The sequence below is a fragment of the Cyclopterus lumpus genome, chromosome 6 (assembly GCF_009769545.1).
Source record: "Cyclopterus lumpus isolate fCycLum1 chromosome 6, fCycLum1.pri, whole genome shotgun sequence".
In the NCBI taxonomy this organism is placed as follows: domain Eukaryota; kingdom Metazoa; phylum Chordata; class Actinopteri; order Perciformes; family Cyclopteridae; genus Cyclopterus; species Cyclopterus lumpus.
Window position 1 is genome coordinate 13,296,844 of NC_046971.1, and position 23,403 is coordinate 13,320,246.

At 43.4% G+C, this 23,403-nt stretch overlaps 2 protein-coding genes across 5 annotated transcripts; one reads left to right on the forward strand and one right to left on the reverse strand.

Moving 5' to 3' along the window:
- The first annotated feature begins 386 nt into the window (after positions 1-386).
- b4galnt3b (beta-1,4-N-acetyl-galactosaminyl transferase 3b) lies at positions 387-14,753 on the forward strand. 4 transcript variants are annotated; one of them, XM_034536099.1, is made up of 18 exons: positions 387-795; positions 915-992; positions 5,338-5,433; positions 5,779-5,869; positions 5,997-6,097; positions 6,175-6,242; positions 7,062-7,140; positions 7,296-7,362; positions 7,585-7,719; positions 7,873-7,982; positions 9,072-9,172; positions 9,622-10,032; positions 10,618-10,868; positions 12,095-12,248; positions 12,363-12,435; positions 12,533-12,686; positions 12,886-13,012; positions 13,420-14,753. In XM_034536099.1, exons 1-18 carry the CDS (start codon positions 718-720, stop codon positions 13,526-13,528), a joined length of 2,283 nt encoding a protein of 760 aa, XP_034391990.1. In that variant the 5' UTR covers positions 387-717; the 3' UTR covers positions 13,529-14,753. The 4 variants fall into 4 exon arrangements, with proteins under 4 accessions (XP_034391990.1, XP_034391991.1, XP_034391992.1 ...); XM_034536100.1 differs by having other exon boundaries at positions 5,784-5,869; XM_034536101.1 differs by having other exon boundaries at positions 920-992; positions 5,784-5,869.
- A 1,064-nt stretch (positions 14,754-15,817) lies between these two features.
- Positions 15,818-17,410, reverse strand: tnni1c (troponin I, skeletal, slow c). Its single transcript, XM_034534623.1, has 6 exons — positions 17,394-17,410; positions 16,713-16,755; positions 16,491-16,601; positions 16,288-16,377; positions 15,985-16,167; positions 15,818-15,904 (listed from the first exon to the last, which is right to left on the reverse strand). The coding sequence occupies exons 1-6, from the start codon at positions 17,408-17,410 to the stop codon at positions 15,818-15,820; spliced, it is 531 nt and encodes a 176-aa protein (XP_034390514.1).
- Between the last annotated feature and the right edge of the window lie 5,993 nt (positions 17,411-23,403).

Here is a 23,403-nt window from a genome sequence, read left to right on the forward strand (position 1 = left end):
TCCAATAGCGCTGTAATCCCAATTCACTCACTGACACCACAAGCTCACACAAAAACAAACACTGAGGACCTCCTTTAAAATGCACCCTATAATTTGAAAAATGACTGAAGAGGTTAGAAGGAATAATATTTCTGCGTCTGCTCAGCTAAAGTGCCAGAGATTTTACAGACACATAAGTGACATATAAAAGCAGCTCATTGAAGGCTCTGAGTAAGAGTTACATTCAGTTTTCAAACGCGTTGAATTGGCACAGTGAGTGGGTGGGACTCCATTGGGACACTGGGCTCCACAAGAAGTCCACAAGAAATAAATTCAAAAGCATGTATAGTAGAAATATGAGAAATCTGGTAACACCTGAAGTGACGTTTCCTTCTACCAAGCATGAAGTGAGTTATATTTATAGCATTGGATGTGATGGTTTTTTGAAGGAGTGGTTGTTTGTCTGTCAAGCTGTCTGTGCCATGTTTTCAGGAGCACTTTCATACACGTGTGTGCTTCCTCTCACAACCCCTCGTTCTGTAAATAAGTCGATTTTCAAATGCCACCAGCCATAAGAAGCCATTTTGTTTGAATGCAAAGTCAGTAAGATGCCAATACAGGAAAAACAACCTGTTTCACCTCCTGGGGAAATCACACATTTCTTTCAAATCATCAGAAGAGACATCGTGACAGTGTTGTCCATCTGTCCTCAGTCTATGCACATTTGTCTGTCAGCTGATGTTTTCACCCACTTCCTCAGGAATGAATCCTGACGCTGACGGCAGAGGCTTGACGAAAACCATGTTTACCAAAATGGTGAGGACGGTGCATGGAAAAAGAAGTGATGACAGAAAATATGGTGATGCAGGGGCGTGTGTTTGTGTAGGAAAGAGTGGAGGAAACCAAGCTGAGGCTTGAATATGTGTATTTTTCAGGTCAGAAGGGACCATGAACCAGACTCTTTGGAGGATTCAGCTGTTTTGAGCTTCACTCCACAAACCTGGAAACCAGAGGTGTGTGTGTGTGTGTGTGTATGTGTGTGTCCACAGTGCCTGCATGCTAACACTCTGTCTCCCCCCCCCTTTGAACTCAGAATAACCTGCCCAGGCCTGCCCAATTCCCCCCCACCTCAGTATACAGTATGTTTTCTGTAGCAGAGTCATCTTCAGTAGCCTCCATTGCTCTGTCATCATGTTTCCACTATATTAAGCAGCACTGTGCTTTAGCCAGTTGCTTGCACCTCATGTTACATTTTTGGGGGAAGCTGTTACTGTGTCTGGCTCTGCAGACCAGTCTAAGCAATCTTGCATTATAACATTATAATAGTTCCACAAAGTGTACATCCAAAAAGGGTTGGGCGGTATGACAATATATACAATGTGTCAACTATGATTGATTTCCAGTTGCTACGGGAATGCTGGTATGTGTGTGCGTCATCATGGCAAAATGTGGTCCTGCAGACACCTACTGTAGCAAGAACTACCACAGTAACAATATGTTGCTCGTTGTTTATATTTCTGTCTATCTCTGGAAATAATTTCAAAATGAAGGCAGAGTTTAAAGATGGGTGATGCCCAATCAAGGTCGCTGGAAGGGGTAATTTCCCCTCCCCCCATGTTACGCCCCTGGTCTGATTTTTTTCTCTCCAGTTTTTGATGCTGCTTATATGGTGGTTATCCCTCTAATATCTCTCATTGGAATATTTAATTGAAACACTTTTCAGCAACAATTTGATTTGAGTAATTTTTTACTTAATTTCTCAGGGTATATCATTATTGAATTAGCCAAAAGGTTGCAAATAGTTTGTTTATTTAAACTATAAATGTTTGTTTTCTTCACTTTATTTCCAGAAAATGTGTCTGTCATTATTGATTCCTCCACCAAAATTGTTATCAATTAATTGATCAATTGTTTGGTCTATACAAAGTCATAAAATAGTGAAACATACTCTCCTAAAGTCCACAATGATGTCTTGATGTTCTTGATGTTCAGAACCCAAACATATTCAATTTACAATCACGGAAGTGTCAAAGAAAAGCTGCATTTTCTCAAAACTATGAAACTGCAAAAGATATACAAATAACACTTTAGACGTCCATTAAATATCTTGACGTTCACAGATTAAGCACTCTGTCAATTGGAGGGGATGGAAAGAGAAAACGGTGCAGAAGCGCCATGGTTGAATTAAAAATATGATTGAGCTTGACAGCAAATGAGCTCCTCAGACTCCCACCGTAATGGCCTTTGATCACAGGCATGACAACAAAGAGAAAGAGGCTTGTTAAATGATTACAAGCAGCACTGAGCCTTTGAGTCATTATTTTACAGTTTATCCTCACATTTCACTGACCAACAGGAGAGCGTTTAGCTCGACCACGAATGAAATTCGATGAACTACTAGACTGGTAATACTGAGGCTTTGTCTCTTACCTGAGTAAGTCAGCGCTCGAAGATCAGATAACATGGACTTCCCTCGAATTGATTGAAGAGCAATTTTCTGTGACCCACCCCTCTTCCTGTGTATATATTTAATTTAGTTTATTAAGATCCTCATTAGCTATAGCATTGCAGCAGCTATTCTTCCTGGGATTCACAAAACAGACTTACATAGTGAGTGTGCAAGGATAAACAGGCAGGACGAAAACACAAACAAGGAAAGCTCCTGACAATTCAGATAGTCAGAAGAGAATTGAAGTCTCCAGTGTCCCCATCATCAAACCTTGTTTAAAGAAGCAGTTTACCTAAATAACACATTTAATGCTAAATTTAATGCTGAGCGCCGCTGTGTTGGAGTTTTCCCCGGGGAACGAGAGGGTCGCCTCCCTGCGCCTACGGGTTGCGGGGAGTAAGGCTCTGACTGTTGTTTGTGCTTATGCACCGAACAGCATTTCGGAGTATCCGGCCTTCTTGGAGTCAGTGGGAGGGGTCCTGTAAAGGGCGCCGCCTGCCGACTCCATAGTTCTCCTGGGAGACTTCAACACTCACGTGGGCAATGACAGAGAAACCTGGCGGGGCGTGATTGGGAGGAACGGCTTGCCCGATCTGAACCCGAATGGTGTTTTGTTGTTGGACTTCTGTGCTAGCCACAGTTTGTCCATAACGAACACCATGTTCGAACATAAGGTGGCTGATAAGTGTACCTGGTACCAGAACACCTTAGGCCGGAGATCAATGATCGACTTTGTAATCGTATCGTCTGATCTGCGGCCGTATGTCTTGGACACTCGGGTGAAGAGAGGAGCAGAGCTGTCAACTGATCACCACCTGGTGGTGAGTTGGATCAGATGGCGGGGGAGTCGGCTAGAAAGACCTGGCAAGCCCAAACGTGTAGTGAGGGTGAACTGGGAACGTCTGGCAGAGGATCCTGTCCGGGAGGTCTTCAACTCCCACCTCCGGAAGAACTTCTCACAAATCCGGAGAGAGGCTGGGGACATGGAATCCGAGTGGACCTTGTTCAAAGCCTCTATTGTGGACGCGGCTGCTCGGGGCTGTGGCCGCAAGGTCATCGGTGCCTGTCGTGGCGGCAACCCGAGAACAGTGCCCATGAACTGGCAGACCGGGGTGGTGGTTCCCATCTTCAAGAAGGGGGACCGGAGAGTGTGCTCGAACTATCGTGGTATCACACTGCTCAGCCTCCCGGGAAAAGCTTATGCCAGGGTGCTGGAGAGGAGGCTCCGACCGCTTGTCGAACCTCGGATTCAAGACGAACAGTGCGGATTCCGTCCCGGTCGTGGAACAGTGGACCAGCTCTTTACCCTCGCAAGATTACTGGAGGGGTCCTGGGAGTTTGCCCAACCAGTTTACATGTGCTTTGTAGACCTGGAGAAGGCTTTTGACCGGGTCCCTCGGGGGTTTTTGTGGGGGGTGCTGCGGGAGTATGGGGTGCCGGACCCGTTGGCACAGGCCATCCGGTCTCTGTACGCCTGCAGTAGGAGCTGTGTTCGTCTCCTCGGTAGTAAGTCAGACACGTTCCCGGTGGGTGTTGGCCTCCGCCAGGGCTGCCCTTTATCACCGGTCCTGTTCGTGACCTTCATGGACAGGATATCTAGGCGCAGCCAGGGGCCTGAGAGGATCCGGTTCGGGAGTCTCAGGATCGCCTCTCTGCTGTTCGCGGATGATGTGGTCCTGTGACCTCCAGCATTCACTGGGGCGTTTTGCAGCCGAGTGCGAAGCGGCAGTGATGAGAGTTAGCACCTCCAAATCTGAGGCCATGGTGCTCTGCCGGAAACCAGCGGATTGCTCCCTCCAGGTGGGGGCAAACTGCCTACCCCAAGTGAAGGAGTTCAAGTATCTCGGGGTCTTGTTCACGAGTGAGGGTAAGGTGGAGCGGGAGATCGACAGGCGGATCGGTGCGGTTGCAGCAGTAAAACAGGCGCTGTACCGGTCCGTCTTGGTGAAGAGGGAGCTGAGCCGGAAGGCAAAGCTCTCCATTTACTGGTCGGTCTACGTTCCAACCCTCACCTATGGTCACGAACTCTGGGTCGTGACCGAAAGAACGAGATCTCGGATACAAGCGGCCGAAATGAGCTTCCTCCGTAGGGTGGCCGGGCTCAGCCTTAGAGATAGGGTAAGGAGCTCGGACATCAGGGGGGAGCTTGGAGTCGAGTCGCTGCTCCTTCGTGTCGAAAGGAGTCAGCTGAGGTGGTTCGGGCATCTAGTCAGGATGCCTCCTGGACGCCTCCCATTAGAGGTTTTCCGGGCACGTCCAACTGGTAGGAGGCCCGGGGAAGACCGAGGACATGCTGGAGGGATTATATCTCCCGGCTGGCCTTGGAACACCTCGGGATCCCCCAGAATGAGCTGGAAAGTGTTGCGGGTGAGAGGGAAGCCTGGGTCGGCCTGCTGAACCTGCTGAACCTGCTGCCACCGCGACCCGACCCCGGATAAGCGGGTGATAATGGATGGATGGAATGCTAAATACTCACTTGACCTCTAGTGGTTTCCAGCTATGCTAATAGTATTGGTTTCATCATTTGCATATATTGTTAGATATTTGACGGTTTGCCCCCACCCTAATTCAATGTGGTGTTCAAAACACTGAATAATTACATTAAAAAAATCTGTGGATTATTTCTGATTAATTGGTTTCTGTGGAGAACATTTTTATTTTTTAAATTGTATTTCATAATGTTTTGAGCACCAAACACACAATATAGAATAAGGATGAAGCCATTTCAAAAACTTGAATACATAAATAAAACACAAACTAAGTGCATGGCTAGATACCACTAGAGTAAATGTTTTATAATTTAGCCCAACCAACTCTTTTAATAAGAGTGGGGTTGATGGTAAGAATCGAGTGTCATTTGAAACCACGTGTGTTCCGAACATCGTCCTCACTCTGTTTACTTCCTGCAGTATAAGGGACGGGCTAATCTGCATGTCTTTGAAGACTGGTGTGGCAGTTCTACAGCTGACCTCCGCAAGAACCTGCACTACCCTCTGTATCCTCATGTGAGTCAAACCCGTATCTTCCGAGTTCACTCAATTGCCATTAATTATATTTAATTGATAAGTTACACTTTTAGCAAGGCTAGCACCATGGCTCAAGGGATGGACATTTTGGTCGATCTACCACTTTGTTCCCGACAGAAATATCTGAGCACCTATAGGAAGGATTGCCATTCATCGTGCAAAGACATCCCTGCACACACTATGACACAAGCATAGTCAAACACACACGGTTGTTTTCACTCAGAGTTGCATTCTACATCCACATGCTAGATCCTCATGTCCCTGGACTCAAGATATTGAGTAAATATCATGGCTGATTCTCTAAGTTTGCCTTTCCTCACTCAGTCCAGGATGACAGTGCAGAAGCTGGCCATCTCTCCTCAGAGGACCAGCTACGGACTCAGGATATTTGGTTATCTACATCCATATACTGATGGTACATCATGCACTTTTTGATTTAGTACCTATCTGACACTACACTGAGTACATGCATGCTATATCTCTCTCTCTATAGCTCCCTCAATCTCTCTCTTTTTATTTCCTTTTTTCTCCTTGTTTCTCAGGAGAGTTTGAATTTGCATTGAGCTCTGATGACAACTCTGAGTTGTGGCTCAGCACAGATGACACTACCCTTAACCTGCAGTTGTTGGCGTGGGTTGGGAAGGTACGTATGACTGATATCTTCTCAATTGGCAGAGAGTTTTTTTCTTCATACTGTAATATATATTTTGATTTTTCTAGACAGGCTCAGAATGGACAGCCCCGGGCGAGTTTGAGAAGTATGCCAGTCAGACTTCAAAACCAGTAAGGTACATTTACACAAGACTAGATTATACTGACACATCAACCATTGATGTCAACAATGTGAGTAGATGAACACACTGTATTATGTGTGTAAGTAATCCACATCAGAACCATATTGTGATTTGGTCACAGCTGTGTTTGTAGAGTATTTTACAACAAGTGCAAACACGGCTCAGCCAGTCATAATCAAGGACCTGAATTAACTACCAGTATCTGCAGACAATATAACTTCTGACATATGGGATGTAACTTTTGTCCTTGTCATCCTATCACTTCAAACCCCTGAGAAGAGCACATATAAAACCACACAGACCTTAATCTCAGTAAAACAACCCAAACCTCTCTAATTTTAGCAATATAAAATTGTTTATTGCGAGGTTGCTTCTTTTTTATGTTTGGCAATAGTTTCAGTTTCTTTGCGACAAGAGTAAAGTATTAAAAAGTATCCAAATTAAAACAAATATCTAATATCTGCTTCAGCAGCCTCAAAGAGGCACCAATGAAAAAAGACTGATACACAGATTTGTATTTGACCATGGTCGGGCCTGTTGCCTTGTATCTAGTTCAGTTAAGTCCAGTTTATTTACATAACCCAATAGCACACATTTGCCTCAATTTACAATCTGTATGGCATACAACAACCTCTTTCCTTAGACCCTTGATTTGGAGAAAGAAAAACTTTTAATGGGAAGCAAATGCTAACAAGGACATCCACAGATCATGCACTTGGAGCAACATGGTTGTATGTCTTTGTCGAAACAGTTTAGGTTGCGTCATATGTGACTATACTGTAGTACTGAATATGAACTTCCATTGTCTGGCAGGCTGTCTGCTCAGAAGAAGTACTTCTTTGAAGTTATCCACAAGCAAAACGACAAAGGGACTGACCATGTGGAGGTGGCAGTAAGTAGTTTGACTACTCTGTGGTCATAGAAAATGTCCTCTCCGTCTTTCTTTGTCTCATTTCATTGGGTCTAACTCTCATGCCTCATTTTCCTGTGCAATGTGAGGAATAAAGTGGAAGAGACATGCAGTTCTTTGTGTTGGTTTTCACACAGTGGCAGCTCCTGGACCAAGGCTTTGGGTTCAAGGTTATTGAATCCAGTCACATCTCTCTCTATGTTGGTAAGTACAAAAAAACACTTCCTTCCTGCTACTTCCTAATACATCACTCAGTGAATTCTGTGAGCTCAGGGTTGAATCTCTATCACACACTATCGTAATACAAAACTGTTTGCCGTTATTATTCTGCAATGATGCTCAACCCTGCATATCAAGTCAGTGCTTTTGTTTAACAATGAATACAGCACTTGTCTTATTCTGATTCCCTGTAACCTTTTCCCACAGATGAGTCTGCCTTGTTGGTGAGTGACGTAGCCCAAATACCACAGACGGCTGCAAGTCCCCAGCACACGGCCACAAAACAGCAGATTGGTTCAGCAGACATGTTGAGGGAAGACCTGCGAGACACTCTGTACCGAGGTGAGAGACGTCTCTCTTTTGGTCTATTTCGTCCCTCCGCAGGAGATAAATCACCTCATCCTCCATTTCCTACTGTGCAAAAGTGTTTTGCAACTTATTTCCTCATGCTGAATGCACAAAGTGATCAAATCTGTGTGTTGTGTTTGTCTGCAGTGCCTTTGGTACACAGCACGTTTCTACATGATGTCCTTCCTGACTGCTCTTACAAACCCAGCTACACGATCAAAAACGTTCCCCTCTACCGTTACCAAGGAGTGCAGTTTGTATGTATTGATATAGTTTGTTTATTTACATTTTTAGTGGTGGAGCTTGCGCCCACACTATTCTCATCATCCCATATTATTCTAGATCCCATACAGTGTTGGGATTGCACTGAGGAAGCAACTGTTTTTGTTAATGTTGCTCCAGAGCTATTTCCAACTTTTTTATGGCCCTCTCCTGCTTTTTGTTTTTTTAATTGTTTCCTGTTTTACGGGAACTTTGAGGAATCAAAAGTATGCCAGCATACCTAATGTCCTCAGGAGACAGGCTGCACCCATCACTTTGTGCTGAGTTCCTGAAGTCTCTCCTATTGAGAAGACTCCAAGATATCACTGCCCAGCTCAGAAATATCATTAATAATAATAGAAATATAAATCATTATTTATATAGCACTTATCAAAACAAAATTACAAAGTGCTTCACAGAAAAAAAAGTCTAAAACTAAAAGGGCAACACACACATTACAAATGTAAAACGGATTAAATCAGGGAAGGCAGTGTGATAAAAGTATGTTGTGAGCTTGGATTTAAACTCAGACTGCCTTATTCGTCTGCCTGAGTGTTTCAGAGCTCTCAGTCTTCAGCTAATAGACGGCAAAAGAAAGAGGGCCACTTTGCGAGCATCTCAAAGTACAATCTGTTCAAACCTTTTAAAAACCTGGCAGTTCAGTTCTATATTATTAGCGAGTCTACAGTTTGCGGGCTTGTAAAAAGGCTGGTACAATATTCCAGGTGTTTTTGTACAGATTAAACAAACAAAAAAAGATTGGTTCATTGGAATATATTTTAACCTTTGGGAGCAGCCTTGTTTCTCCCTGTTTCCAATCTTTATGTTAAGCTATGCTAGTCAGCTGTAGCTTCATATGTATCAGACAGATATGAGAGTGGTGTTGATCTCCTCAACTCTACAAGAAAACAAAATAAGCTTAAATTACTTTAGTTTAAAAAATATTTGAACATCCACCTTACTGCGCATCAATTCTGAAATCTGGTGTGCATCCAAAAGAAGACATGGTGCAATATGTTGGACAACCCTTATATTATACAAGATCTCATGATTCATCAGCATGTCATTTCATCTCATCTCCCCAGGTCCACATGTCTTTTATCTACCCCAATGACTATACCCGACTTACACACATTGAGACAGAGAACAGCTGCTTCTACCCCAAACGCCTGCAGTACATGAATAAGTAAGACACCACCGAATTGATTATAGATCCATATATAGTAACGTTTATCTTGACATACTATATTAAATTAAAATGCATACAGTAGGACAGTGTACTTAGAAGTAGGTTAACAGTATCACCAACAGAGGGTGCTGTGCCCTTCAATGTACTAAGAATATTTTTTATTTTTATTTGTGAGAGAGTCAAATTTTTTTAAACAGATTATTTTATTTACGTATTTGACAGGGACAGTGCACAGCTTCTTAGCTGTAGTAGCAGCCTGGGCAGAAAACAGAATAACATCTCTGTTAAGAAAATTACAAGACAGTACATATTCATTATACAACAACTACATGAGCAACAACACAATGAAAATATTAACCACACATCTGTGATCGTAATGTAACAGCAGACTAATGAACTTCTTCTAAATCTGGGCATAATTAGGTCTTTTGTCTTCTTGTCTTCAGGTTACGTTTTGCTAGATACATGAAACTAGACCTTCCTGATATGCAGGACATCGGAGAGCAGCTCAATAAACAATATCATATGCAGATGACCCCTAAAAGGAACCATACCCAAATCCAGAGACTCAAAGACTCAGAGCTTCAACCCTTAGAGAGGGATTCTGCTCTGCCTGAAAAACCCAAGGAGATAGGGATGAAAATGCCTCTACCAGTTGTAGAAAAAAGCACCCACAGATCCGGCACTGATACCAACTGGAGCCAGACCTTCCAGATCAACCACCTGAACCTTCAGGCACATCGATCAGATCAGATCGACCTGGGCTGCAACATCTCAGGCAATCTGCTTCTCCACTCGAGTGAGGCTCTGCCCGTGGTCAAAGCTTTCATGAAACAACTCAAGAAAAAGCACCACGGGTAAGTACTGTATTTGTATATGCACATTGCTTCAGGAATCAGCCCCATTATAATGAGGTATTAATATATGTTTCCATAATGAGAGATCTAAAATGAGTAAATAGTGTCAGCAAGATATACTGTATGTCTGCGAGTTGTGAACTGACCTTTTCAAATTGTTTAATTTAAATAATTTTACTGACATAAAGAGAGAAACTATCTAGTAGTTCAGTAAAGACGACACACAGAATAGCGAAAAGCCTTAAAAAATAACAAGTTTTGTGTAGCAGCAATACTATGTTTTTCCCTAATTTCTTTCCTGTGTCAACCCCTCAGCATTGGACTGCATTGTGGGGCCCGACCCGTAGGTCGGGAACAACTAATCAATAACTGACCAATGAATGTTGGCATGTCAGTCGTGAATGTTGAAAAGCCATAACAAAATTAAAACGAGTTGTTTCGCTGTATTCTTTTTAATGAGTATGACATCTTGGAATCAATTACACTTTCAATATATTGAAATAGTGAGTGCAATAAAGTGCATGGATTATACAATTGTTTTGATACATTTCACCATGTTTTTTTTAATTCTCTCTATCCTCGCAGGCAATTCACATTGGTGCGTGTTGTTAACGTGGTGAAGCACGTGGACGCGGCAAAGGGCAGCCGCTACCTTCTGGAGCTGGAGCTGAAAGATGTGAACGGCCAGCTGCTGCGCCTGTCGCACTACGTCTATGCTCCGATTCTCCAAAGGCAACACAGCTTAAGTTTCAAACAACCAGAACCTCATCTGAAGCTTTGTAACCCGATGGGCTTCCAATGGAATCCTAACGCCAACGTCCACTTCATAGTCCCTGGTACAGCCACACTTTATCCACGCTCACTGCAGCCATTACATTCACCAACTCCTTTGGTTTCTTTGTCCTGTCCCGTGCTCCTTTTTGTGTGTGTGTTGGCTTCTGTATTATTTTGCTATTCACAAAAACATTCATCATCAAGGTACTTGGCTATTCAAGTTCTTCTACTTCTACTCGATCTCCACTAGAAGAAAAGGCCTCCAATAGATCTATTTTGTCCCATTATGTAGCTATTGGTGTAAGATTCAATGCTGTGTAAAGACTCAGATCTTATTGGACCTTTTGAAAAACACTTTTTGGGAGAGATCCATAGCAGACATTATTTGAGCTGGGTAAGAATAAGGACAGTCCTACTAGGATGAGATCAGAAGTGAAATTTCAAACAAGAAGGCCTTCTGGTTTGCACCCTGGAGAATGCATCATCTGATGGCACGACTGTTGAATACAATAAACTACAATGATAATGTGAATCTGACACTGATCAATAATCGTACACAACGGTCTTGGTTTACATCTGTAATGTAAATATTGATCTCTTTTACATTACATTACATTTAGCTGACGCTTTTATCCAAAGCGACTTACAACCATGTTACATTCATACACTGTAGACACGGCTACAGGGAACAATTCAGGGTTAAGTGTCTTGCTCAACGACACATCGACTAGGGCGGGGATTGAACCACCAACCCCCTGATTGAAAGACGGACCTACTAACTACTGACCCACAGTCGCCCTAATGGCACTTTGTCCTTTTCATGGAATTTTAAGAGCTGAGGAAGTCAATATTTAAATACTGATGATAGAAAGATACATGTATGCTCTTTATAATGTTTTTCTATTCCTGCAAAAATTATTACAGCAATGAGTTCCTACATTTTAGGATAGGATAAGGTAAGATAAGTTAATCCTTTATTAGTCCCACAGCGCGGAAATTTGCAGCATCACAGCAGCAAAATGGGCCGTGCAACAAAAGACATCAGTAGAAAACAGAACAAATAACCAAAGAAGTTCAATAAATAATCAAACAGTAAAGGTATAACAAATAAGTAAACCGTAAAAAAAACTGATCAAAACATGATGTCTAAATGTCAGAGTTATGCTCAATAAATCTTTTTTGGGGGGTAGAATCAATTCAGACTGACTGCTTTTTTTCTGCTTTTTCCCCCCCTTTTTGTCTATTTAAGCATGACCCGAACAACTTGATTTGTCTGTATGATTCTCAGTGAAAAACCAGGCTCGCTGGGTGCAGCAGCTGATTGCAGACCTGGAGCAATTGTTCATAGAAACTGGAGACCTCAACTTCAATCTCATCATCACTGATTACAGCAGCACAGACATGGACGTGAAGAAGGCTCTACAGAAATCCTCTCTCCACAGGTGTGTGCGTGTGTATGTCTTGCTTTGCTTGAAATCGCCAACTCAACTTTTTAAAGCTCATCATATACATATATGTACAGTATGTGCTATTATTATGCCTCTGGAATTCATCAGGTACCAGTATGTGAAGCTGAGTGGAAACTTTGAGCGTGCGGCTGGTCTGCAAGCAGGTGTCGACCTTATAAATGTGAGTATTGCGAAATCACTCGTCAATAAAGCTTTAGGATGAAGTGATAGATCTGTGAATGGACTGTCATGATGAATTCCTTTCCCTCCTCCCTCAGGATGACAACAGCATTGTGTTTCTTTGTGACCTCCACATCAACTTCCCTCCCTTCATCATCGACACCATCAGGAAACACTGTGTGAAGGGATACATGGCCTTCGCTCCAATAGTCCTGAGACTGGACTGCGGGGTTACGCGTTTAGAAGCCAGAGGTAGACGCAGATACACCAAACTGTATATATATAGTGATTCTATTTTCATGTGACCATGCATCGTTCCTTTTGAAGGTTGGAAATGTTATTCAAAAATCTATTTGAAAGTACTGTCTTGAGCCAAATATATTACTCACTCCTGTTGTGTTAATGCAAGCAACAATAAAGTTGAATGGAAATGTGCCCACCTGTGTTGCAGGTTTCTGGGAGGTCAATGGCTTTGGCCTCCTTGGGATCTATAAGTCAGATTTGGACTCAGTGGGAGGAATGAACACCAAGGAATTCAGAGACCGCTGGGGAGGAGAAGACTGGGAGCTCCTCGACAGGTCGGCCCTAGAGCAGTGTATTGCAAAGTGGGCACCTTGGGGGTCTGATGCTGCAAGATTAATTATCATTCCTTTTCTTTTACAGTACATTTAGGTGACTGACAAGTTTCACTACATGAAACTTCAAGGCGACATTTACATCACCTGCATTTTTATATTGCACTTGCACTTATGTTCCTACTTGGTTAAATGCATTTATTTTATTCCCTTCAAAATTAAACAACAAGCATACTTACTTGTTGTAATTTATTATTTCAATATTAATCTGTGAATCTACAGCAATACAATATGAGCCTATTTTGATTGAGTCTAGGCCTGCTGTTTCACTTTATATCATTAGTGTGGCTTAAAAAGTGAGTGACCACGACAATGTGAATTGCATCGAAACAAACTCTCCTCTGCTCCAGAATTCTCATGGGAGGGCTTGAAGTGGAGAGGTTCTACTTGAGGAACTTCGTCCACCACTTTCACTCCAAACGTGGCATGTGGAGGCAATCGTCACCCGGCTACAGATGAACTTGTCACCTGCTTGCTGCACCATGACCAAGGCCGCCAAGGTTACAACCACGGCAACCAGAGAACTTTAAGGCCTGATTCCTGCTCCATAACCGTAATACCTGCTACTGACAGATTAGGATTGGACACCGTCTTCATTCACCTTCACCAATTTACAGGTGGCAGCGGTGATGATCGTTGGTTGGGAGATACTACTGATATCTCCCAACGCCATTGACATTGTGATATTACAAATGAAGATACAACTAGGCACCATGTCGCTGACAGACACCATGGTGATCTGCATTTCTAGCTGCAGGGAACTGACCTGAACCAAAGACACTCAGGCTTTATTCACACACGTGTCCCATATTATATAGATCACAGGTTTTGCACAAGAGCCTTAACTGGAGAATAAATATATTCTTTTATGTGTGAAAAAATCAAATAAACTGCAGATTTTGTAGATGGTAAACACAGCATTATTTGTCATGTTTTAAATTATGGGAAACTTGATATTTATTGTATTTAAGGTTTGTAGAATTATGTTTTCATTTGAGTTTAACATTATTTCTAGAAACACATGCATATCAGAAAGTCAGGAAAACCCTTGAACTGGGAAACAAATAGAGAGATATTTAAGTGATTTTAATTATTGTATAATTTTGTTTTGTCTCACAACTACTGTCAATCATATTTAAACAGGTATGTTTGTGTTGCCCGGTGCATCACAGACAGTTTTGTCTGCATTATTGTGAGAATGTCTGCCTGTTCTCCCTAGACTGACACTTACCAAAGATAATAGTTGAAAGTGGAGTATAATGACTTCTAATTCCATACGGTGCAGAAAAGTTCAAAAGAGATTAAAAATGTGTAAATATAGCATGAAAGGCTATTTTAGTCAATAGCTAGTTTTACTGTCATGTATGTCTGTGCAGCCAGCTCATGTTATTTTTATTGATCTACCTGCTGAATTAAATAGTTGTTTTTCAAAATATGTTTTGGGGGATAAATATCAAAACCTATGTTTGAGGAGTGGGAAATATTGCTTTCAATGTCAACGCAGTAAATACAGATATTGTAGGAAATATAGTGATTGTAATATGATTTGTGTATTTTTTATAACCAGACCAATGTCAGAATTGTTCACATTCCAGTTTAACAAACTTTCTTAGTCTTTTTAATCAGGTTTACTTGGTATTTATGACAATAAAAACACAATTCTGGTCTGATGCCAGGTTTTTAATATTGGCAGGACTTGTGTGATGTTTTGATTCTTTTTATTTTGGCTACCAGAGCATTGAAGCTTTTGAAATGTGGAAATTGTTTCTGGTTAGGCAGGAATGTTTGATGTATTTTACTACTCCTCGATGTCTTGTTTTGAAAATCTACCTGTCAGTGCTGACAGTTCACCTCTGCTTTATTGTACGGTTCTGTACACATCTCTTCTTTCAGAGACAGCATTGTTGTTCCATTTTACACTGCCTTGACAAATCTGAGGAATAAATCCTGTGCCTTTATTTTCATTCCATCATGTGTACTTTTGAGCAGTAAATAGGCTGTTTGAATAGAGAACTGAGACAAAAGACCCTTCCATACCTACCTACCCACTTAGTTGCTGCCCTTGCTCTGACTACACTCATCTTCAAACTTGGCATTCATTTTGATCTCAACTACACACACACCTGTTTTGTTTTGTGATTGCACCTTGCACAGTTGTGATGTTTCAACCTTCATCTTACTGACAGCTACTAGCATATGGGACAGTGTTTATTATCGGAGAGGAATTAATTCCAGTCCAGGGTAAAGGCTAAGTACATCCCGGCTCCAACAGAAAATATCTCTAGTGTTTCGTCACTGTAAGTCAATGTCATAGCTGAACATGAAAAACGTCCACAATACCCTTTTCATATATGCGTCAGAGGACAATGTCAAGTCTTTTGCATGCATAAATTAAATCCAATATTGTACCTGAAGGAATTATTTCTACGCTGCAGCTTTAGAGCAGAGGCTGTACTTATTTACATATTGCTTCAATGTTCTTAATATATGTAGGTGAAACCAAAGGAGAGGCAATATGTACGAATGTATTGTATTCTTTTACATAACAGCATTGGCAGGCATTAATACACTGGGTATTCACCATGCTATTTTACAAATGGTCGACCAGAAAACTGAACAAAAACTAGAGTGACTTGAAAGTATTGCGTATGATTTTACTTCTGCCAAAACAGTGGCAGTGTTTGTTACAGTATATATTTGTGTATTCATTTATTATAACAATGTTCAATCAGTTCTTAATCTCTAACATCATGTATTAAACATCTTCTTCCTGCCTTCTATACCAGACATGGCCTCCACGTTCTTATGCAAGTCACCCACCTCCATGGTCAGCTCCTGGTTTCAAAATAAACATACCATTAGGTTTTTTCTCTCTAAGATTTGGGATATCTCGGTGTCTGTTTGAGTAGCCGTACCTTCTCTTGTTTGATGTCCTCTTTCTTTACAGACTTAAGGTTTGACCTTAGGTCCATGGAGCCCTTGGTTTTGGATCCAAACAGAGCTTTCAGCATCTCATCTGCTGACACTCTCACCTTCCTCAGAGCTGGCTTCTTGAACTTCCCTTCGAGGTCCTGAATCTTTAGCTTCAATTCGTCGATCTAGAGATGGTGAAAAGCTTAGCTGGTGTCTATTTGATAATAAATAACTCTTTCTCTTGATGTACTTCTATTTCAGTGTTTTTTTCATGTAAATCTGTTGTGGCATGATGGATGACATACATCTCTGTAGTTCTTGACGACTTTGGCTTCACAGTTGTACCGCTCCTCATCCACCTTTTCAATCTTTTCATGAATCTGCTCACAGATTTTCTAAAATCAACAGCAAACAAATATCCACACTGCATTTAAGTACACAAACGAGAAACATGATTATTGATTATTCAGAATTATAGAGTCAATCTCAGGGGCATAATCCCTCTCACCTGCAGGTCATTCATGTTTGAACCAATGAGCTGCAGCGGTGGAAGTTTCTCCCCCAGGTAGCGGACCTTCTCTGCCTCAAGCTCTTCTGTTGCACAAGTTAGCAAGAGGATCTGGATGAGTCAACATGGAGAGAGGTATGGAACAATTTGGTGTGTAACAAGTGCTTATAATGTTCCTTTTAGTTGTTACATGACAAAAAAGTTAACACATGCGTAATTTACCTTAAGTGATAGCCTGCGGGGATGCTGAAATCTTGTTTTTAGACTGAAAATAATAACAAAGAAATATGATATGTTACACCACTAGATCATTTTAGCTATGATGCAATGTAAAAATATATTTTGTCAGATACATTGTTAATTTCCTACCTGCAATAGTAATAATACGTTCCTAGTTTGGAACAACTACTGGTCCCTCTTTTTGAGAGCGGCTCAATCCCTTATGTGATTAACAATGTGACTTTGACTTTCACCTTTGCATTTTACAGCAGCAGCTTATGAAGCCCAATATTTACCGTTGAAAATGTTGATATTTTTCTGTCTAAATAGTATCCTTGTTTCTTTGTAATACTGATCTTCGTAACAAGGGGAATTGCACGCGTCTGTGTCAGTATGATACAGTACATATCACTGCCGTTAACATGATAATATACAATTTAACTGAGTGAAAAGATTCAGTCATTTAAACAAGTTAGCACAGTGGAACTACTATTAATGAACATATTGTCAGTTCAAATAAGTATTTTTACCTTTGTAACTGTCTTTGTTGCCACAGGGGGTGGCGTGAACTGAGGAGAAATTAATAAAGAGAAGGAATTTAAACCACATTAAATTAAAATTCTAACTAGTTTCCTACAGTATTGAGGTTAGAAAGAATAGTAAGACATGCAGTGTGTAACTTACATCACTGTGATGGTCATGTGCAATTTGTTGGACCAGAGAAATCAGAGACACACAAACAAAGAGATAATGTTATTAGTCTGAGACAAAAGTGGTACATTATCGGCCAATAAACACTTGAAAAGGTTGTAAACTGTGTGATGACAGCACTTACTCATCAGACATTGTCAAAACAATTAGGACGCTGGTAGATTTGAAAAAGACAACAACAAAAAACAATCCAATGAAAAACAAAAACCGATACCCTCAGTAGCAGAACGTGCATCAAAGTCAAGTCTAAGAAACCTGAATGTTTTTTGACAGCAGGTGGCATATACAGTACATCAGATTCGTGCACCAAAGATCTTCTCCTCAAGATGCATCACTCCACGAAGTTTTAACGACAACCTCTCCCTCTTCGTGTAGCAGGTTTATATCGTGAAGGACGGGCATCCAGCTACATCCAGTCTCTTTGTAGCTCCGTGTTTGAACACAACATTGATTTTTAGATCTCTATCTCACTTTTTCCTCAGATTAGGCCTACGAAGTCAACACTTCCTCATTAACCATTTCACGACCACAGTGAGAGTATACAGCACAATCCTGCTTAGATACAAATCTGTTCATCACACATTTTAAACTTGTAGCTCTGAATGTATTTTTTTGTTTTATTACACACAATTTTATCCAGACATATCTTACATGTCATACTAGTGTCCCGTCAGGAAAACATCTGTGGTACCTTGAAGTAAGGTCGTAGTGAGACTTCTTCTCTTGTTATAACTTCTCGAATATCTGGATTTGTGAGACCACTCACCTCTCTGTCACAAATTATTGGTCGGTCATCGGGATTAACGAGAAATCTCCGTTTGTTAACTCAATAACTCTACTGACTGACATGATTATCACCTCGGTTGGAAAATATGATGAGTCTGAAACCAAAGTTGCCTACTGGTCATTCAAATCCTGAACTGTGTCATCTGAGAGGAATAACAGAAAATAGGCTACTTATAATATTATGTAACATATTTGCGAAAGCATATTTTTTTGTTTTCTGGGAAAGACCAGCACAACAGACATTATTTTTCATTTCAAATTCTTTATGTTGCTCCACAGAAGAGTGCACGTTGTCACATGCAGTAACATTTCTGGTGCTATGCATCCTCACAATGTGGTGCACCCACTCGGTCACTATTAGACACATGAGGGCAGGGGAAAGTCAGCGGAATCGCCAAAGTTGTTATAATTCATCCTGAAGAGCGACTTTAATGTGTCAATTGTAATGACAATGTATCTAACAGTTGAGACATTCCACTAAAAAACACGAATGCCCACCTAGTGGCATGAGAGCTAAATTCAGGGGATCACAACATTAGTAGAATTCCTCATCTGGGAACCATGAATGTCTGTACCAAATATGGTGTCAATCCATTGCAAGATGTTGACATATTTTATAAGATAAGTGAAAAGGTTTACCTGCTGGTGTCCTATCTGCCGAATATGCTTTTTCAACTTTTATGCTTATTGGTTAGTGTTAATAGAAATTCCCTTATCAGGTGTCAAAGATTGTAGACTATAATACATAAATAAAATATCAACATAAATAAAAAATATTAAAACATGTGTGTATCTGACATCCAGTACGTGAAAATTACAGACAAGAAGAGCAAGAGACAACAAGGGACTGCTGTGAAGAGCACTGTTTCAGTTTTGTCTGAATGAATTATTACTATAGGACAAGTGCACCAGCTCTGTGAAGCAATGACTTGAACGACAACATCAAAGGTTCAACCAGTAGCATTCACTCATTCTTCACACTTGTCTATTGTTTTTCAGGGTCACAGACAGGTCGGGGTCCCAGCATGCACTGAGGGAAGGCAGGCTATGCCCCATTGCCCCTGATTTATGTATTTGGACTGTGGGAACAAACACAAACAACACAGCTGAGATTCAAACCAAGGACATTTATTTGATGTTAGATGACAGTGCGAAACACAAAACCATATTTCTCTTATTTAAACATGTTAACAGGTTTATGTGAGCTTACCAGGAAAACATGTTATGAATGCCAATACACTGTCAATACTTTCAAAGATGGACACTTTTCGTTGTTGTTACCCTTTTCTCTCCCCCTCTCTTGGGTTTTTATTATACACTTCTAAATCACTTGGGGTAGCATGTGTGGTTGGTGACTTGATTACAAATTGTTTATGCAGAAAGAACATATTGCTTACATACTCATTGTATCTTTTTTAAATTTTCTGGCACATATAGCGGTTACCGTCCTTTAAAGGTTGGAACGTGTTAACCTTGATGGAGTCACCCTCCTCCACCCATTTCTGTGAGAGTGATGATGTGTTTTGTGGGCCTATGATCAAAAGCATGTTGGGGTTTAAATAGAGACAGGTTCAGTTCAGTCCTCTCATGCACAAGACAACATATACACTATTTATTTGGGGATAAACAACTCCCTCATCACCCTTCTGTAATAATGTGTTGTATTGTAATTAACAAGGGGCTATTAATGTCAAAACAGCTATTTAAGGAAAATCGTAACCTTTAAATGAGTCATGAGCGGTCCAGATATAAAGAGCTCATATTAATCTTGAGTGATAACTCCTTCTTCATAGTTCCAGAAATGGCACAGACATTTGACTTCATAAATACAAATGAAAATACCAACCTATGGTCTGACCTATTGTCTGACAACCTAAGCTGTCGGCCACCAGATACACGGCTCGGCATTGGAGTATTTCATGGGGAATAAGCCTCAGACGGCACCTCAGAAAGCACCGAAACAGTAAAGCAAGTACATTGTATCATTTCTTGACAATTAGACAAATTAAGAACACCCACAGCTTAACAATAACATGTCTGAACAATAAAACTACACATTACATAATATTTATAACAAAAGTACTTGCTTCCTCCTCCTATGAATCGCCACCTTAACGTGGTGGAGGAGTTTGAGTGGCTCAGTGATCCTGGGAGCTATGTTGTCCGGGGCATCAGCCCCTGGTAGGGTCTCCCAAGGCAAACAGGTCTCGGGGGAGAGCCCAGACTAAGAGCGGTTCAATAAACCCTGATGATAAGCAGCCCACGGACTGAAGCTACCTTGCCCGGACAAGGGAAACCGGGGCACCCTCCCGTAGCCAGACCCAGGAGGGGAGCTCGTCGGCGAGCGTCTGGTGGCCGGGCTTTCGCCCATGGGGCCCGGTCGGGCTCAGCCCGAAAAAACAACATGGAGCAGCAGTCACCCTGTGGACCCACCACCCGCAGGGAGAGTTATCGGGGTCGGGTGCTATGTAGACCGGGCGGCGGGCCAGGCGGGAGATCTGGGTGGGCCGATCACCGGCGGCATAGACTAGCTCTAGAGACGTGGAACGTCACCTCACTAGCGGGGAAAGAGCCGGAGCTGTTGCAGGAGGTGGAGCGGTACCAGCTAGATATAGTTGGGCTCACCTCCACGCACAGCATGGGCTCTGGAACCAAGCTCCTGGAGAAGGGTTGGACTTTGTCCTTTTCTGGAGTTGCCCAGGGTGAGAGGCGCCGGGCGGGTGTGGGGATACTCACGAGCCCCCGGCTGAGCGCCGCTGTGTTGGAGTTTTCCCCGGGGAACGAGAGGGTCGCCTCCCTGCGCCTACGGGTTGCGGGGAGTAAGGCTCTGACTGTTGTTTGTGCTTATGCACCGAACAGCATTTCGGAGTATCCGGCCTTCTTGGAGTCGGTGGGAGGGGTCCTGGAAAGGGCGCCGCCTGCCGACTCCATAGTTCTCCTGGGAGACTTTAACGCTCACGTGGGCAATTACAGAGAAACCTGGCGGGGCATGATTGGGAGGAACGGCTTGCCCGATCTGAACCCGAATGGTGTTTTGTTGTTGGACTTCTGTGCTAGCCACAGTTTGTCCATAACGAACACCATGTTCGAACATAAGGTGGCTCATAACTGTACCTGGTACCAGAACACCTTAGGCCGGAGATCAATGATTGACTTTGTAATCGTATCGTCTGATCTGCGGCCGTATGTCTTGGACACTCGGGTGAAGAGAGGAGCAGAGCTGTCAACTGATCACCACCTGGTGGTGAGTTGGATCAGATGGCGGGGGAGTCGGCTAGAAAGACCTGGCAAGCCCAAACGTGTAGTGAGGGTGAACTGGGAACGTCTGGCAGAGGATCCTGTCCGGGAGGTCTTCAACTCCCACCTCCGGAAGAACTTCTCACAAATCCCGAGGGAGGCTGGGGACATGGAATCCGAGTGGACCTTGTTCAAAGCCTCTATTATGGACGCGGCTGCTCGGGGCTGTGGCCGGAAGGTCATTGGTGCCTGTCGTGGCGGCAACCCGAGAACCCGGTGGTGGACACCGGGGGTGAGGGAAGCCGTCAAACTGAAGAAGGAGGCCTTTCGGGCCTGGCTGGCCCAGGGGTTTCCTGAAGCAGCTGACGGGTACCGGCGGGCCAGAAGGGTTGCAGCGGCGATGGTCGCGGAGGCTAAAACTCGGGCATGGGAGGAGTTCGGGGAGGCCATGGAGAAGGACTTTCGGTTGGCCTCAAGGAAGTTCTGGCAAACCATCCGACGGCTCAGGAAGGGAAAGCAGGGTCTACCCCAGGCTGTTCTCAGCACTGCTGACCCGGACTGGGGACATCGTCGGGCGGTGGAAAGAGCACTTTGAGGAACTCCTAAACCCGGCCAACATGTCCCCCGGAGAGGGGGCAGCACCGGAAGACTTTGGGGTGGTTTCACCCATATCCCTGGCAGAGGTCGCTAAGGTAGTCAAAAAGCTCCTTGGTGGCAAGGCGCCAGGGGTGGATGAGATCCGCCCTGAGATGCTGAAAGCGCTGGACATTGTTGGGCTGTCTTGGTTGACACGCCTTTTCAGTGTCGCATGGGGGAACGGTGCCCATGGACTGGCAGACCGGGGTGGTGGTTCCCATCTTCAAGAAGGAGGACCGGAGAGTGTGCTCGAACTATCGTGGTATTACACTGCTCAGCCTCCCGGGAAAAGCTTATGCCAGGGTGCTGGAGAGGAGGCTCCGACCACTTGTCGAACCTCGGATTCAAGATGAACAGTGCGGATTCCGTCCCGGTCGTGGAACAGTGGACCAGCTCTTTACCCTCGCAAGATTACTGGAGGGGTCCTGGGAGTTTGCCCAACCAGTTTACATGTGCTTTGTAGACCCGGAGAAGGCTTTCGACCGGGTCCCTCGGGGGTTTTTGTGGGGGGTGCAGCCGGAAGGCAAAGCTCTCCATTTACTGGTCGGTCTACGTTCCAACCCTCACCTATGGTCACGAACTCTGGGTTGTGACCGAAAGAACGAGATCTCGGATACAAGCGGCCAAAATGAGCTTCCTCCGTAGGGTGGCCGGGCTCAGCCTTAGAGGTAGGGTAAGGAGCTCGGACATCAGGGGGGAGCTTGGAGTCGAGTCGCTGCTCCTTCGTGTCAAAAGGAGTCAGCTGAGGTGGTTCGGGCATCTAGTCAGGATGCCTCCTGGACGCCTCCCATTAGAGGTTTTCCGGGCACGTCCAACTGGTAGGAGGCCCCGGGGAACACCGAGGACATGCCAAAAGACCTCAGTCTCCTCAGCAGAAAGAGTCGTCTCTGTCCCTTCTTGTAGAGTGCATGAGCGTGGTCAGACCAGTCCAGTTTATTGTTCAACACCCAGGTACTTATAAGACTTCACAATCTCAATGTCCAGTCCCTGGATGCTCACTGGTGTTGGAGGAGAGCGTTTACCCCGGCGGAAGTCCACCACCAGCTCCTTGGTCTTGCTGGAGTTGATCTGGAGGCGGTTCCGCTGGCACCATCCTAAGAAGTCCTGGTTCAGTTCCCTGTACTCCCTGTCATCATCGGCCGAGATGAGGCCGACGATCGCAGAGTCGTCAGAGAACTTTTGCAGGTGGCAGTGGGCATAGTTGTGTTTGAAGTCTGATGTGTAGATGGAAAAGAGGAATGGAGCCAGAACGGTTCCCTGTGGAGCCCCTGTGCTGCAGGACACCCGATCTGACTCACGCTTCCGTATCCGCACATACTGTGGA

What these genes read in the sequence shown, in the direction of transcription:
- b4galnt3b (XM_034536099.1), top strand. Translation starts at nt 718, where the DNA reads ATGTTTTCACCCACTTCCTCAGGAATGAATCCTGACGCTGACGGCAGA. An exon ending in TGTTGGCGTGGGTTGGGAAG is followed by an intron (nt 6,098 to 6,174) that starts GTACGTATGACT and finishes TGATTTTTCTAG; the next exon opens with ACAGGCTCAGAATGGACAGC. An exon ending in CAGGTGTCGACCTTATAAAT is followed by an intron (nt 12,436 to 12,532) that starts GTGAGTATTGCG and finishes CTCCTCCCTCAG; the next exon opens with GATGACAACAGCATTGTGTT.
- tnni1c (XM_034534623.1), bottom strand. An exon ending in CCCGCAGGCTATCACTTAAG is followed by an intron (nt 16,602 to 16,712) that starts GTAAATTACGCA and finishes TGACTCATCCAG; the next exon opens with ATCCTCTTGCTAACTTGTGC. An exon ending in AGGACATCAAACAAGAGAAG is followed by an intron (nt 15,905 to 15,984) that starts GTACGGCTACTC and finishes TTTTGAAACCAG; the next exon opens with GAGCTGACCATGGAGGTGGG.